General features: G+C 41.2%; 1 protein-coding gene across 1 annotated transcript in view; it reads right to left on the bottom strand.

Moving 5' to 3' along the window:
• The window catches only part of LOC307033024 (uncharacterized protein), a gene marked incomplete at both ends in the record, with an annotated part of 38104 nt that extends 29283 nt beyond the window's left edge, over positions 1–8821 (bottom strand). Inside the window, 3 exons of the mRNA XM_079671294.1 lie at positions 8367–8474; positions 8584–8731; positions 8818–8821. Of these exons, the coding sequence (XP_079527420.1) occupies positions 8367–8474; positions 8584–8731; positions 8818–8821 (260 nt within the window). The remainder of the gene's footprint in view (positions 1–8366; positions 8475–8583; positions 8732–8817) is intronic.
• Positions 8822–18513: the final 9692 nt, after the last annotated feature.

Raw genomic sequence — 18513 nt, forward strand, 5'->3', positions numbered from 1 at the left:
GAATAACCATGTAAACTTATAATGCATCTTTTCTATTACATGAATGTGGAGATGTGGATTTCATTGATTTAATTCTGCGCTTCATTACATCTCCATGTATACAGACAAGCACTGTGGATGCAATAACACCAGTTATTAGGACTGATGCACAGGAATTGGTTCCAAATAGATGTTATTCAGCGCTGCTCCTGTCTGTTCAGAGCTGCTTTTATTAGGTGACTGAGGACCGAACATGGTCATCTGTCTACCTGGATGGGGATTAGAGCCATGGATTCTTATTGCAGTTTCCATGGAAAAGGAATGGTCGGGGCAGTAATGCTCTGAAGGCATTGCCTCGGAGACGGAGGGAGATCAACTGAGCTGAGATCAGATGTACTGTAACCCGTGGACACACATGTGTTGCACCACGGGCACCTCCAAGCACATGGGAGAAAGGATGTGTCTACATGTGTTCATGCATCATATGCAGACGCGTGCTGGATACCTGATGTGTTTTCTGCACCTCAGGGACAGGTCAGAGGCATTTTGTTGATATCCACCTCATATGTACAACAAAGGCCTGGTCCTCCGAGACCTCCTGCATCTCCCTCTCCTCCCCTCCCCTAGTTTACCTTATTGATTTCCACCTAGCTGGCCACTTGTATAACAATCCTTATGTGTGTGTTGGCGTGTGCCAGCAAGTGTAGTCATCCACGCGATATGTAACTGATCTTGGTTTTACTTTCACATTTTGTTTTATCCTTTTCCACATTCAAAATGTCAAGCGAACTTCGGCCCTAATGGATTTCACCATAAAATGTCTTTCATTAGTCTGACTATAGCACAGATGGAGTCTTATGGCTTACAATTCAGTACAGCAGCATCTTATGCAGAAGTGTTTTGGTAGGAAGTTCAACAGGTTTTTTTGAGTCCATTTCCCAAGCAACACGACTCCTTTCTTCTCTCCACACACACACACACACACACACACACACACACACACACACACACACACACACACACACACACACACACACACACACACACACACACACACACACACACACACACACACACACACACACACACACACACACACACACACACACACACACACACACACACACACACACACACACACACACACACACACACACACACACACACACACACACACACACACACACACACACACACCATTGGCCTTACAAAGTCCACACGTCCACACTATTAATTAATTTGTTTTTTGTCTTTCTCTCCGTCTCCCATCAGAATAATTCCCAAAATAATGATACATTCTTCAAATATGAGATTCAGCTGTTGCTTCAGGCAGAAATAAGAAGTCACATGTGTGAGTAAACTCAATAAAAAAAGAAAAAAGAGTTTTGGTTGCACAGGATTTGCAGTGGGAGCAGCTCTTCAGTTGGGCTTAGTTTCTTCGCCTTCATAGCTAAGGTTTAGGAAATTACCGGCAAGTCTTTGGACATCAGCAAGGGAGGCTGAGATGTCTGAGCATACTTTATCATAACTGGCCATTTTGTCCTCAGAACAGAATACCTGTTGTCAAAGTCAAGAGGCTCACTTAAAAGCTGCAATACAGACAATAATCAAGTTGGCTGAAGAAGACACACTTTAAACCAACTAGAGAAGTGTAACTCGCACTGGAATGAGTTCGCAAAAATGTCCTTATAAAGAGCGGTTCACTGATCCAACATGATCTATGATCCGATCTGATCCATGATGTGATTGTTAAAGACAGTTCATTCTGTTTGCTCATGACTGAACTATTTAGCATGAACAAACAGGCCCACTGCTCAATGCTTTTCAGTTTAAAATATATGAAAACCCTTCAAACCAGTTTGAACCTTACTGGGATACATTTGATTTGTATTCTCTATAACTGACGATCATCAAATGTTAGGAAATAATAGTGATGCCGTGGTCCAGGGTCTGTGTGCTCCAGATTAGTGTTTTCTGGGCACACAAACTCTGCCTAAGCCACAGGCTGTGAGTCACTGGATCGGGAGGAAGAATTCACAGCTAAACAAACGTAGGACAACAGCCAGGCCAACCCACTTTGCTGGCAGCCATGCATGGACATGAGTTCACACATACACACACTTGTGCACATAAGAACGCACGTATACTGTGAGGGCTTTAAACACGGAGCAGCACATGCACACACCTAACAGTTACACACACATTACTGATATTCTTCCCCGTCTACAATTTACTTAGCAATGTTTTTCTTTTATTCTCAATCTTTCTGATGCAGCCTTTGATACATTTTCCCTTTTTGTTGTTATCTCTTCTACTGGCTTTTTCTCCAGATCGAGCACTTATCATGTTAGATAGAAAGTAGCGAGTATCTCCAGAGCCTACGGAGATAAAGTCCTTTGTATAGCGTGGACATATTGCTTTAAGTCATAAGTACACATACTGTAGGAGGGTCATGGAGCTCCCTGGTTTCATCATTTCACCACCTCCGCCACTGTCTACAGAGCAGGGTGAAGAGCACATTTATCTCACAGGCTATTGTATATCTTCTTACTCTGTCCTTTTTATTCCAGTTTACTGACAGCATAAATGCAGGCCATTTATTTAACAGGATTAGGAGATAAGGCTGCTTTCCACTTGACCAGGGCACCAGCGCCACACACAAATCCTCCCTTGTCCCACAGCCTGAGGCTAACCACTAACACCTTCATCCACAGGATGGAGAGGGGAGGGCCGCACAGATAGAGATGATCCCAGCCAGTGGGCTACTAGGCTGAGTGATTTATCTCAGCCTTTGCCTGCTGCTTTGGGAATGTGGGAAAGGAGCATGTGGCTAGCTGGGCTAAGTGTGGCAAGAGTGGCTCATAGCATCGCGCTTGTTGTAAAAATGGATCCAGTTAAAGTTTAGAATAACAATATACTGTATGTCATATTCCACAGAGAACGCACTTTGGCGTGTTTAGAAATGAACATGGCGGCAAATTTACAAGTACATTAAATCTGTGGTGTTTACGGCTGCACATGAAACATTTGTTTATTGTTCCATCTTCCTGCTGTTGTATCTACACACTGTTGAAAACCACTAAAAATGCTGTTGACATAGTCGAATGAGAGGGTTCAAGACCTGTTGAGATCAGCCACATGTCTGATGCCATCTGGTTATTTCTGACAATGGGGAAAACTAAATATAGGCGGTAACAATGAGCTACGGTCCTTATTAGTCTGCAGTTCTCCATATTTCCATGTGGGGGCATGGCAGGGGGCAGAAACTTGTGGGAGAAAAGAACAAGACGCTCCATCTCTGACATTATAAAAGATCAGGGAGCTCTAAAAGGTCGCTGTTGCCATATTCTCCTCGGCGGTATTGACACTTGGTATTTCTCTGATCTTTTGCTCTAATTAAAAAAAAAAAACAGTTGCCAAGGCTGTGATTCAAGTGTGTTTGTGAGCCCTGAGTGTGTCGTCTATTTCGCATAGTTTTCATAGTGTGTGTGTGTGTGTGTGTGTGTGTGTGTGTGTGTGTGTGTGTGTGTGTGTGTGTGTGTGTGTGTGTGTGTGTGTGTGTGTGTGTGTGTGTGTGTGTATACATCAAGGCAACAGCACATAGTAATAAACCCTTCAAATGAACATCACCAACTCATTCCAAGTTGATGCCGGGCCAAAGTTCATTCCAGTAAGTCATAACGTGGAAGATTGATGATTTTAAAGACAGCTAACGACTGCTAAAGATCTAGGATGAATTCACAGAAGTAGCCTTGTGCTGATGTGCAGCTTTATATCATAAAATAAAGCCTGTCTGATTCCAAGTAATAGACGGGAAGAGGGGCTAAAGGACGCTGAGCTGCAGAACAACACATCCTCTGTGGTATTATCTAAATCCGTGTTAAAGTGTTATAATGACAGTATACATTATTAAACGTCAATGTTTATATACACTATACAAGGTGTAAGCCACACCAGGCAGATTATGTAACACATCTGATGGTTTTGAACAACATCCACGTAAGATTTCCGTTCTATGAGCTATCAACACAATTCATTGTCACTGAAATATAAAACATCCATGAACAATAAAAGGGTTGCCGTGTGCAAAAGAATGGTCAATGCACAACAAAGCATTCAAGGCAACACCGCCATTCTTCCCTCAACAAAACTGTACAGGGAAAATGAAGCAACAATGTTTGACTCAGTATCACATCAAAGAAAGTACAATGTGTGTAAAGCCGAGATCTTGGCCATCATCGACTTGTCAACAAGCCCAGGTGTGGGTGATGGTACAGAGTGTGGAAGAAATGAGCCAAAATTCCTGTCAAGGAGCCGCGTCAGCTCAAAGTAATGCCTATGGGTGGGTCATGAGCACCAGCATGTCCCAGCACAAGTGTTGGATTAAAAAGCTAATGAGTCGTGTTGGATTAATGTTTGCTGTATGATACGTTTAGGCAGAATGGGGCTAGAAAGACAAGCATACAAGGAAAAAACACAGGTGACACCCACACACAAAAGTTTAGTTGGAGTTCATTAAGTACTCCTGTCTTTAAACCAGACTAGCTTGCATTATACATAACTTTACTGTCTAACGTCCCTTTTTCCTTAACCAAATCTGTCTTTCATTATGTAAAAGTAACTTTAAATAATCCCTAAACCGCTGCAACAATCAACAACACATTCCTCTTAGGCGAGACACTTGACATAGCAACCTTGAGCAACCCCAGACTCCTTCAGATCATGTATAGTGGAAGTGAAATGGGGCGAATGAGACAGTGGGAGGAATTGCAGAGATATAAACAGATGAACTAGTAAGTCCTGCAGTATTTCTTCCATTTAGTTTCCATATACTGTACATGAAAGCTGGGGAAGATCCTGAGTTCATTTAAGTGCACAGAAGAACACACACACACACACACACACACACACACACACACACACACACACACACACACACACACACACACACACACACACACACACACACACACACACACACACACACACACACACACACACACACACACACACACACACACACACACACACACACACACACACACACACACACACACACACACACACACACACACACACACCATCTGCAGATAAAGATCACGGGTGTCTTGTCGCACTGAAGCACAGAAGTAGTTGGCAGTGGGAGGTGACCATCAAAATCCACTAACACAACACACATGGCCTACTGTATACTTAAACATCTGCCTTGCTATACCACAACAGACTGAGGCCAGCTGCAGTCTCTCTGTGCCTTCGGTACTTTTTCCTATAAATGTTTTTCTGAAGAGAAAAAACAAATTCCTAAAGGACGTGCCTTCGGCTACTTAACCCTCCTGCTATACTATGTTAGATGATTACATCACTTTCTTTATTAATAGAAAAGTATCACACACTAGGACCCTTTTTTATTTGAATCTGATCTACTCTCAGTAATCTTGTCAATTTACTCCATTCTTACCTTGAATGTTCCTTCAATATGATAAAACCTTTGGTTAATCTATTCATGCATGGTCTCTGAGTTTCAGAAGTGCTCTGAATATGCTGGATAATATATTATACATCTACAGGTTTGAGGTGTATTTAAAGAGCTAAAAGAAGATGGTTGCTTACATGGAGATTCACTGATATATTTAACTTATAAAAGCTACTCCACTGAGGCACATTTGTTGTTTCAAGTTTTCTTTTTAAGACTGTTTTTGACAAATTAAGGCTAATAAGTAGCAGGTGTGTGTCAGCTGTTTGCTCAGGTGCATTGACAAGGCTGATAATGTCACAAGTCTGCTCCTGATCGGCTTGAACTTAAACATGCTTAAATAATAAAACACCAATAAGAACTCATGGGACTTCTTTCTTAATGACATGCAACATTTATGTTTGATGTAATAAAATAATAACTATCTAAAAAAAGGGTTGGTCTTCACAGAACCTAACTATTTGGTTTGATCAAGCCAATGCAAAGAAAACATTGATAACAGTGTTGGCGTTTATGTAAGCTTATTTTGCTCGAAAAGTTGCTGACCTAAGAAAAAGCATTGTTTATCATGTACATGCAAACATATTGTTCCAGGCACGGCAGAGTGAAGCAAACAATAAACCACACACTTCTAATGCTGTGTAATGTAATCACCACTCTGTGCTTTCAGTTCCAAACATCATTATAAATGGGTAATAAAAGCTACTAGATCAGAACTGATAATGTTATGTCAGATGCTGCAACATCCAGCGTGTGAGGCGGCAAGTATTACATTATAGTTATTGGCTCATCTCCATATGCCAATAACAGACTGGGCCTGAAATTAGAGGCAGGGTCTGTCCCAGTGAGGAGCGGGCTGTCTGCCAGACACACCTGACAATACTGCCAAATGACCTCTGACCCTTTCTACTGCTTTCTGCAGAGCAAACACACATGCAAGCATGAAAATTGGAGGGAAAATGAGGAAGATTTAAAGACACACAGACCCTTAAACCAAATCTGAAAGATGGGTGGTCTTAATAGTTTACCACTTGTTACCAGCGTGGGTGTGTGTACACATATATGCATTTGTAAATTGACACCAAATGATTGTCTATGGAATCAGCAGTATGCATTTGTATAATGAAGACAAACTAGGGTTGGGTGTTTTTTGTAGACACTCCGCATTCCCTAAATGCAATACTCTCCAGCTGTAACAACACTGGATCAATCCTGATGCTCATTCATCACGGTCTGCACTGCTGCCAAGATACACAGAATAGAGCCTGGAACACATGCTGTACACGCTGGAGTGCTTCTTCGTCAACTATCATTGGCCTGAAGGTTGACATTATCTCATGTGTTGTTTGGGTCCAAATGCAACATTTAAAACAACATCACATCTCAACTATCAGGGAACCTAACAAAAACAAACAAACAAACAAACAAACAGTAGGCCAGTGGTAGTGTGTCTCAGATCTTCTATATGAACTGTAGACCTCTGCACTATTATACATGGTTGGCTAGGCTTATCCAGTCTTATAGGATGTTAGCCACCGGCACAAATGGGCTCTTACAGCTCAGTCAGACTGATTGATTTCAGGATTAAGTTATGTTGGATAGGATAACTGTCAAATTAACAATCAAATAAAGAACATGAAATATAAAGCCCAGTTTTAGTGCAGTGTCAAGTAACATTATTGAAGTAAACAAGCCTTTAAAAGATTCAGAAGAAATGAATAACATGGATTTAGTATTCCTCTTGTGTTATCCTTTGTACTAAAACACCTACAGTGCCATCACACTGGGAGTCATAGATGATTCTAGTCTTCTGTTTTGATATCCAGTACCTTAAAATAGAAAACATTAAAAAGGGGTTGTGGTTCTCTCTGGAGAAATACATTTTGCATCTACACGCGGCGTTCAATTAAAATCCTTAAAGCCCTTTCTGCAGACAGGGGATAGGTGACAATTACACATACGCTCAAGTACACACATACACACATTGGGAGGGGATTTAGAGAGACGGCTCTAGAGTTTGACATCAATAAACCCAATTCAAACCTCCAGCTTATATTCTGCCAGACCTGATTTCCACTAACACTCAGGGCTTCACAAAGAACATGTTCTGTATTGATTATTACACAAATGTGTACCGAGGATGAATTATCTACTGCTCAAATGCAAGGTGTATGCAAACACTCAAACAATACATGCATTTTGTCTTCTTCTCTGTCTTGTAACAGGGGAAGGACCCACATACAGGTAATGCAGGCTTGCAGCAACAGTTCAGTGGTTTATTGCAAAGGTGAACATACATATTCTGACTGACAGGTCCAAACAGAAGTAGTGTACAGACAGGAAATGGGTCAAGGAGAGGTTCAGGCAGGAAGATAGGAACGGATAGGGTTCAGGTAACAGTGGTTTGACAGAAATGACAAAAAGCTAAATTGACAAACTGTCAACTGACTGGGAAAATGTCTGGTATATGAACTGCAGGGGATTACTTTTGGCAGTATCAAGAATTGAAAACAAGGGCCCATATGCGGTCACCGCTGCCTAGTAGGCAATGTCTCCCCCTCTCTCTCTCCCTTCACTCTAAGTTCTCCAATAAAGGCCCTCTGGCACAAAAATACCCTTTAAAAAAAGAATTGAAAACAAGCTGGGAGGATGCCACTGAGACACTTGTCACAGCTTGCAAAACTGATGACAGTGATTTTAAATTGAGCTAAAGTAAAAGGATGTTCTACCACGCACCAAAAGCCAAAGGATAAAGCACAGCACATCAAGGGTTTACATAGACAAAACATCTCAACAAAATAAATAGGAAAATAAATAAAAAGGGAAATCACAGGACTTCAACATAAAAACTTGACTCTGCGGGACTGATTGCAGTTGTTAATTAGATACCAGGGTGAACCACATGAAGTCTTACTTGTCAATAATGGAGGAGCTCATGCGTGAATGAGGGAACAGTGTGGCGTGTTCAGAGCTCTCTAGGCCATGATATTGGTCAACTTCATCGAAGATGAAGAGGCAGCACCTCCGAGGAGTGAGGGAAAGAAAGGACAAGCGGTTGGGTAAGTGCCCGCTCAAAAGTTATGCAACACTCATCGATTGAGGAGTGTAAACATACAGCAGAAGCCACTTACCCTGCCTGAAGTTTGTGTTCTGTCCGCCTGCTGTCCCCGTCTGGGGAACCCTGTCTCCTCTCCAGACACCCATAATGATTTAGAGAGTAAATGATCCGCGATGGAGTGGATTTACAAAGATGGGCCTGGCTCCGGCCTGATGCATCTGCTGCACAAGGGATACAGGAAAGCTACCATCACTTTCATCTCTAACATCACTAAATTCACTTCAAAAATGTTAAAATCTTTTCTGGCCCATGTTCCAGGAGGTCCCACTACATACTGTGGCTTTTCCACACTAACTCCACTTGAAATGATCTTAGTTTTTTCAGATGGGGTGAGATACTCTGGACAGCATCAAGTCTGCTGTCGGCAAACTGTGGTTGGTCTTTCAATATATTGGGGTGATTTACTCTGAGATGTTACGAATTACTTATATCAGATCTGAAAATCATTTAGAAACATTAAGCCAACACTCAAAGGAGCATTTCAACGTTTTTCCAAGAAGCACACAAAACATTAAGGGGAAAGTGTTGCAGGCTTTACCATACTGGAAAATTGAAGAGATCCACAGGCGTGACTGACAACCAGAGTCCTGATGTAGTCTGGGAAAAATGATGCTTACTTCAATTTTAGATCAGCACTGAGGAATATATGAAGCAGAATATGTTTAACATGCTTATCCTGAAAAACTGTGAACATTTTGTTCATCATTCTTTTCCTTTATTGGGCCTATTGTTGGTGAAGAAGTGTTGTAACTGTTTGTTTTGGTATACATACCAACAGCTCATCTTGTTCTTCCAAGAATCACAATATGCAGCTCTTGAAATAATGAGGAATCCACACAGAGTCTAAAAAAACAGACACACATATATTAATTAAATCAAACTGCAAGCATAAAATAGACACTTATACTTGTCCTATAACTTCCTGTCATCTCCAGAGTCCTCTACCAGCTGATAAGATGGGGAAAACAGATAGTTCTAGCGGCATACATATCATCAAATGTCATTTATCTCTCTCTCTTTCTCACTACACACACGCACACACACACACTATCTTGCAGAAAGCACAACTGTTGAGCGTTTGCTAACAATGTAAATGACATTGTTTTTCCAAGTTTTTGAGGCAAAGTACATTCCAGCAAATGTCCAGCCGAAACAGCATAAACACCACACACTGCATGTCCTGGTGATGTCACACATCCCTGCAGCTGTGCTAACATTTATCCGTGATACATAAATGATACACACAACTGCTCATTATTGTCTCTGTCCAATAAGCACTGTCTGACTCTTGATCTTTTAGTTGTTTACAATTTGCTGTTTTTACTTCTTCAATCATATAAATGTTTATTTTATGCTGAAACCGCAAACAAAGAAAATGCTGCTTTGTCTTGCTGTTCTATCTCTGGTTTTAAAAGTGGGACCCATAAAGTATTCTGAGACTGTTTATTTAAAGTTTTTCGAAGAGGGCCAACACTTTGAGGCTGCATTCTTAGCGGTGGACGAGCTGTACTTACTATAAGTATAATTTTGCGGCGGTTGTACCGAACTTCAGTTTTTCAATGTTATGCTACCTTAAACTTGGACTTCACTGCATATTGGAGGCAGATATTGTACTTTTCCAATATCTCACACACACACACACACACACACACACACACACACACACACACACACACACACACACACACACACACACACACACACACACACACACACACACACACACACACACACACACACACACACACACACACACACACACACACACACACACACACACACACACACACACACACACACACACACACACACACACACACACACACACACACACACACACACACACACACACACACACCTCAGGGTTATTGGAATGTCATTTCACTGTTTTTGGAGAGGGATCAGATTCCCAATTCCCCTTGAACTCCCTCCTCTCCCCCCCCCCCCCCCCAAGGGCTCCACAGCAAATGAACAGGGTCGCCATGGTAAACAGGCCTCGCCAAACGGACGATCCGCCCCAAGCATCCTTGCGGCAGAGTCGAACCGATCTATGTGGAGCCAAAAATGTAATAAACAGCCAATCATACCACGATTAGTTTTTATGTCTGTCACCATGGAATAACAGCGAGGATTAATAACATTTTGTCACTCGTTGGAACATTTTCAGCAACAGCTGGAGAGCTGTGTTGCCTCATTTGAGGTTATGGTGAGAGAAGGGGAGAGATGATTTTGTGGTAAATGGAGTTTCACGCCTTCATGTTTTGTGTGAAATAGTCTCAGTTTTTTTAAACACACTCATAGCAACTCTATTCACACATTGACCCCTTTTTCAAACCACTGATGACAATCACATAACCCTGCAATAGAGGGTGTCGGCAGCAATCTGCAGACATTGCTCTCTGGGAGGCCTTCCTCAGATACAAGGCTGATATGTCCCGCTTTGGGAGGAACTATGTGTTTCTGTCTCTGATTTTGTTCCAACATCCATATTTATTTTTCATCCTCTTGCAATCTGATTATCAGATTTCTACCTCACCTGAGACTTTGTTTAGTCACTAGCTTAAGTACACAGAGTCAGAGAGAGGGGGGGGGGGGGGGGGGGGAGGGGGTTGAGGGATGGCTGCACATACAGAGGGAGCAGATGACATAAAAGAGATAATTCTGGGTCAGCAGGTTCAAAGCCCCATGGTGACCTTGGACGAATCCTAAGGGTTGGGAACTGTTAACTCATTTCAAATATGCATACTGTCAGTATATGTGATCAATTAAGTGATTAAGATACTTTTATCAAGTGCTGTAATAACATGTGTGCTGTGCTTGACACCAATTTTGCAGCTCAATTTAGCGAGATCACATATCATCAACAGTTGTATTAATTTATCACATGTTTGACTACCCTAATGCTTTGGATCTTAAATGTTAAAAGTCTCACTTTTCTGACAATGAATAATTGTAAAATACATTATTTCTGGTACTTATTGATTGTGAGCAGCCATACCAAAACATCCGGCACAGCCATAATGGTTGCTATGTCATGACTGAGTATGTACTAAGGATGATTGTGAATGACAGATTACATCTGAATAATATTACATTATGCCGAAATCAAGTTGGCAAAGACATTGTCTTCTTAAATATTCCTAGAACATAACATTTATATTTGGGTAACTATATTCCATCTTGTTGTACATTTTGACAACGTTGATATCCTCTTAATGTGACATTTGCTTAACTTAGAATATCCTAATTGTATTCATATTTAGTAACTCATAAACATTGTTTAAGGAGGGTTGATTGGATACAAGAATAAGATGAACACACATAATCCAGTACCATATTTCAACACACACACACACACACACCCCCACCCACCCCCACACACACACCCCCACCCACCCCCACACACACACACACACACACACACACACACACACACACACACACACACACACACACACACACACACACACACACACACACACACACACACACACACACACACACACACACACACACACACACACACACACACACACACACACACACACACACACACACACACACACACACACACACCTCTTTGGAACATTTCACTGTAGTTAATCAACCTATGGCCCACTAAGAGGATGATGTTAGGTATTAGAGGGGAGGAGGGACCAGGTCACTGGAACAAAACCACTCATATTGAAAAAGGTAATACATCGACATCAATTAGGATGGACTTGTATAAGCCAAGCTGCCTCTGTGTGAGGGGGCAGGGGTTACACACAGCGATGCATTTGTTCACCGATACAATGAACGCACACACTCATGCATGCATATTAAAACCCAGAGCAGCATGCGATACCCCTCTGCACATTTTTCTCTGTGTTCTAATGAGAGTACCCTCCGAGGATTACAGTGAGGGTAAAGCGTTCTGTTTGCCATCCATTGGTTGCTATTTGTGTCTCAAACATGGCTGCAGCTTACATTTGGTTAAAATATTGGTATAAATATGAATTAAAGTTATTACATTTTGTTTGAAGAGATATGTTACAAAAATGTACATAAAGAGAGTCAAGTATGCTTAATGTATGCGGGTAATTGTACAAGGCACTACCGTTAACGGCTGGTTTAGGGCTTTTCTTGATGATTCATGCAGCTCCAATGCAGATCTTGACTCTACAGCCTAAAAAACGTTTTAGACAAGAGTGTCCAACTTTTTGTCAACAGGATTGGGGAATTCCTGGTTCAGCGAGACCAATGTCCTCGTGCACAAAGCGAGATCCAAAAAGATCTTTCCTTAGTTTGGACCGACTTAGACTGAAATTCCAGGCCATATTCTCAAGATCAGTGCCCGACCCCACTAAGGCTCTTATGGCCGAATGGGAACCATGGTTACAATATCTGGTAGAAAGCCTTTCCAGAAGTGGGGCGGTTGTTTTAACAGTATGTGGTTTTAATATAAATTAAAACCATATTATCGAAATATGGATTTACAGGTCAGTTTGGGTTTCCATAAACTTAAATCTGAGATCTAAGATGTTGTATTATAAGTAACAAATATGTAGTGATGACATGTAATTAAAATAAGAAATACTCTGAACCAGAAAACTTGATTAAAATGATTTGTATAACAGAGGAATGTGTTTCAATAGCCACATTTGTCTAACTTATTATTGAAGATTTTTCAGTGTACAAGCGTTTCCATGTGAACTGAATATGAGGTTAGTTAAAGCTTAACTTTTTTGTTTTGTTTTGCAACACAGCTGAGGGTCCAAATCCCTCAGTCTCCCTAAAGCTCCCACAGCGACGTCACCTTTCACCACATCTCTTTTCTTACAGAAGAGCTACACCCCACATTCCTTTAATCCTCATTCCCAGCTCACACTATGTTCTTGCCAAGATTCTCCTACTCCTCTCCATATCTGGATTATATCCTTCGTCTGCGTATAAAAGGCCCACTTTAGATGTTCTGTTTCCTAACGCAAGTATTCAGAAACTGAAAAAAAAGAACATAAAAAGCGAGGCATGAAGGGGATTCCCAGTTAAACAAAGGACTCTTAAATGATGCGTGTCTCTCTTTCTCCAAACCCTTTCTATGGATGTATGTCATCTAAATCATCCATATGACATCCCCACATCACTGACAGGTGTCCAATGCCCTGTTACTGCGTTTGCCCCTTCAAATTTAAATTAAGTGTAGTTCTAACATTTACTAGTTGTGCTAGCTTTTTAACATCTGACCCGTTCATAGTGAAGAGTAAATTAGATATGGCATAGGGTTGAAACATCCGGCATCTCTTTTGTTCAGAGAATGGTGTGTTTGCGACACTGCTGGACACATACACAGCAGGCCCGGCATTATTAGAAGTGTGTGTCTGATCTGATCAACTCTTCTGATCTGTGAATATAAAGTTCAGCAAAGCCAACAGAAACTCCAAAAACAACACTCCTCAAAACATAAAAATGTTAGCACCTGTTAATGGTAAGTGTTAATAATTGGATGGCCAGCATGGAAGGAAAGGACCTCTTCTATTTTAAGTAATTGTTCTAGTTTTTTTATTTATTTAAAAAATAGTGTTTGAGCATATCAAAAGCGAAATTAACCAAAAAAGACATCCTACTGGCAACATTCTTTCTCACCAAGCTCAGAAATGTATGTAGTTGTAATGGTGCGACTCAATTTAGAAAATCATTAAGTAGATACTAACTAGTTAAAACAAAAAGGACTTCAAGCACAAAGCAAATGTAGCTGGTGAAACTCATTCCTGATCGCAAAGACGCACACATGGACACACACTCAATGCAAAAGCTTTTAGACTCCCTAGCCATGATCATACGCACATCAATTTTACCCCTTCACGTCGCATCCCTTATGTGGCGCGGCGGTGAATTAAAGGGGGGAGCAGCGAGACCATTTCCCCTTTAATTAATAACTGTCTCTGTTATTATCAAAGCCACACTTATCTTTAGCAGGGAGGAGAGAGGAAGTCCTCCCTCTGTACCTCATAAAAAAAACAGAGAGGGTGGCGACAGAGAAGTTTGACGTCCACAACAGAAGAGTAAAATACAGGATATATGAACTATAATAGCTGTCAGCCAACAACTTTAGCTTATTCTGTCACTAATACATATGATGAGGGGGCACGTGCATCTGTTTGTAGTTTCTTTATGGTAACAGTAGCAAAGATTATACATATTTTAAGCTATAGTCTAGCCTGTTTCCACATGTGTTGCTCTACATGTGTGTGTGCCTGTGCTACACTGTGTGTGTTGTGGAGGTTATCGGGACTCTGGTATAATAACAACCTTGATACTGTTCTCACAGAGGCCTCTGAAGTTGCCTCCCCTCCATCAAGTCAGTGTGTGGTTGCCCGGCAACCGAGGGTCCGGTGTTCCCGAGCGGCGCCGTTTGTTCCCTACGAATGATCCGCCGGAGAGAGGAGGGATGGGCGGAGGTGAGGATGAGAGAAGGAAAGACACAAATTGGTAAATGGTAGACGCAGCCTCGAGGGGCCCTGAATCAATGCCTGAGCAAACAAGCTCCGTCTTTCTCAGAGCCGCCATCTTCCTCCCTGCCTCACTGTCTCACCTCCATCTCTCTGACCTGCTTTCATACAGTCACTTGTTCCGTTTTTTACTATTTTACATGCACTCTGTCAACTAATTAACTCAAATGTTTAATTCAAAATGTTCTTTATTTCCTATAAATTATTCAGCTTTCAGTCTCACCCCACAGGCTATTGTCTTTGCTATTCCCTTTCTCTCTTCTTTCATATTATTCACACTTTTCCGTTCCAGTAACATTTATAAAGATCGTCTTGAAACATTAAAATATAACGCATCTTCTCCATCTCTGTTTCAACTGAATAAGCTACAAAGCATCAGATTTGAGGAACTCCCTGCTGCTCCTTAAGGAAACGTTCTGCTCTAAGATGAGGTTTGATTAACCAAATATTGTCATTGACAACTTGTTATATTAATGAAATAATTGAAAAGCCTTGATTTGTTTCAATAGTCTCCATGTCATGTGAACCAGTGATCTCAAATCAAGGCAGCATTGTATTACAACATTGGAAAAAAGGACACACTCAGATTTGTAGTCCACTTTGTATTTTATGAGAATATTTAATGAAAGTTCAGCATTTTTGTTGAAAAGCATTGCAATTATAAAACGCAAAATTTGATATAAATATTCATTTAGGAAAGAAAGTGGAGTACAATAAAATACATAAATGAAGAGGTTTGTCCTTCTGAAGCGTTATTCAATTCGGTGCGTTTCTTGATGATTCACGCAGCTCCCATTAGTTCCAATTAAGTGATACTGTATTCTACAGCCTACACAAATATCTTAGACAAGAGTGTCCAACTTTTTGTCAACAGCATTCGGGAATTCCTGGTTCAGCGAGACCAATGTCCTTGTGCAGAAAGCGAGATCCAAATGACCTTTCCTTAGTTTGGACGGACATATTCTCAAGATCAGTGCCCGACCCTACTAATGCTCTTATTGCTGAAAATCTAAAAAGCAGAATTGCCATGAAAAAATATTCATATGCTCTTTCTATATTTAGTAGCAGTTTCTACATAAGAGAAAATGCAGATTACAAAACACTGGTAATTTACAATCTGACTTTGTTTGGATGGTTTCGAAAGTTTATATAAATACATTCTTAAGCGATACGCAGCACAGCAAATTATGTTTATCTATATAGGTTCATGTTAAAAGGTCCCATGTCATGCTTTTCCGGTTATTACCCTTCCCCTTGTGTGTTATGTAGCTTTTGCTGCATGTAAACAGTCTGCAGAGTCAAACCCCTCAAAGTACACCCTGTAGCGAGTAAAACTCTAACACAGAAAATACCTGTCTATGCTGCCCCAGAACGCCTCGCTGGAGATTTGTCTTTTTCTTCCTGGGTACAGTGACGTGCCCATACTCAAATGGACCAATCCGTGGAGCCGTTACGTCACGTCCGCGGAGCCGTTACGTTAACCAATCCGCAGACTTCCTCACACACACACACACTCAATCTTTTCTCAGCTGCAGCTCCGCCGATGTCGGCTGTGAGTCGGTGTGTGAGCACACACACAAACTCCCAGCCAGGCTGCGGGTGTGTGTGTTTGGGCTGGTTTCGGGCTGGGTTTCGCTGTGTCTCGCAGACGGCCACTGGGCTCATGGGGGGGGGGGGGGGGAGTGAATACAAATACTATACAGAGATGCTGTATGAGAAACCAATGTGATTTTGGAACATTGAACAATATAAATATATTTTAGTAGACCTCAAAAATGGAATTATGATCAGTAGAAATGGCCATGACATGGGACCTTGTCTGAGTGAAGGAGAGAACTGTCAATCAGCCAACATCTGTCCCAAAGAAATGTTGAAGCCATTGATTTACTCTTTAACAGTGTTATAACTAAATGATTGCAGTATTACCAGGGTGACGTTAGCAGATGTTACAGAGTATTGAAAGTGTTCTCATGAGCAATACAAACAGACCTGCAGTTGTCCACTCAGGAGGTTCACTGGGGTCTGAATAAGTATGGCCCAGTTAGCAGATCAAGAAGTGCATGAGACTCGATCCATGATTTATGGAAAGGGTGCTTACAGGGATATTACAAAGACTTGAGTAGAGTCGGAACATGGGACATTCAAAAATAAGGGGAAAAAAACATTCAATAGAAACCATAAAAAATGTTTAAGATAAATTACATTTCTTTTAAACTAGTTAAAGCTATAAGGAAATGCAGGTTCAGATTTTGAATCAGGTTGGTAAAAGCTGAGAAGGCAGTCAAACATGGCAGCAAAAGATAGAAGTGGATTTTCTACAGTTATTTATTTTTAGATTTATAGCACGTCTGCATAAAGGATATTTACCATCCACTATGAAAACTGTAAAACCAGCTGAGGTCTTTCCCAGTCAGACCTCCCTGCATGGCTCTCTGGTAAATGCAAAGAAGTTGCTTTATATGAACAATACGTCTCACACAATGTGCAATGCGATAAATAAAATGAGGCTCTGCTGACTTTCACAAGCTGAACCAAAATAACTGTGGCTAGACCAAGTAATTCCACAGACTGGGATATGACAGCACCAATCAAAACAGATTCATACACTGGGAAGCATTATATGGAAAATGTTAAGAGCAAGTCTTGGTTTTCATTTTGAGGTCTGCGGAAGCTGCATGACATCACAAATGTATTCACGACTCTGGGTTTACTGTTTGGCAGGCTATCATTTCGGTGAATGTTATGAAAGTATTGTATTAAACTATTTGTTTTATTTGTTGTTTTATTTATTTCATTTTATTTTAAGCTAACGGAACCGGACGATTGAAGCTACGCAAAAGTTCAGAAAAAATCAATTTGTCAAAGTTGGTCCCAATAGAGTCAGGTTCAAAGCAAACAATAAATGCACATTGTAGCGTGAGAGTGTACCTGGCCTTTCTGCCAAGTTCGGCTTATATCAGCACCGAGACCTAACCAGCTAGGGGCCAGAACACACACACACACACACACACGCACTTGTGTGCACCGAGGTCTTCAAAGGACACAATGTACTCCGCAGCATCTCTTGTTCTTTTCCTCCTTTTCCACCCTTTCCCCCTTCTTTATCCTAATTATATATGTCCTTATCCTTCCTTCTCTTCCCTTGCACTGCAGTGCTGGCGTTCTCACCGCCACTAATGACACGGTGTGATCGCCATAGAGTCCCCAGTCAGCGAGCAGGGGTCACATATGTTCTATATCATCTCCTGAACACTTCCATATGGATGCATGCGACCCATGCCAAGACCTGAAACATTCACAGTACTTCTGCAGGAAGAAGAAGAGATAAACTCAGACCGATCGACTCAAAGAAATAGTTGGGTGAAAGACAAGAGAGTAAACAATAAGAAGAGAGGGGGATATGAGCAAAAAGGAAAGGGTAAATACAAACAGAAGACAGCAGAGAGAAAGAG

Source organism: Notothenia rossii (genome assembly GCF_949606895.1).
Source record: "Notothenia rossii genome assembly, chromosome: 3".
Classification (NCBI taxonomy): Eukaryota; Metazoa; Chordata; class Actinopteri; order Perciformes; family Nototheniidae; genus Notothenia; species Notothenia rossii.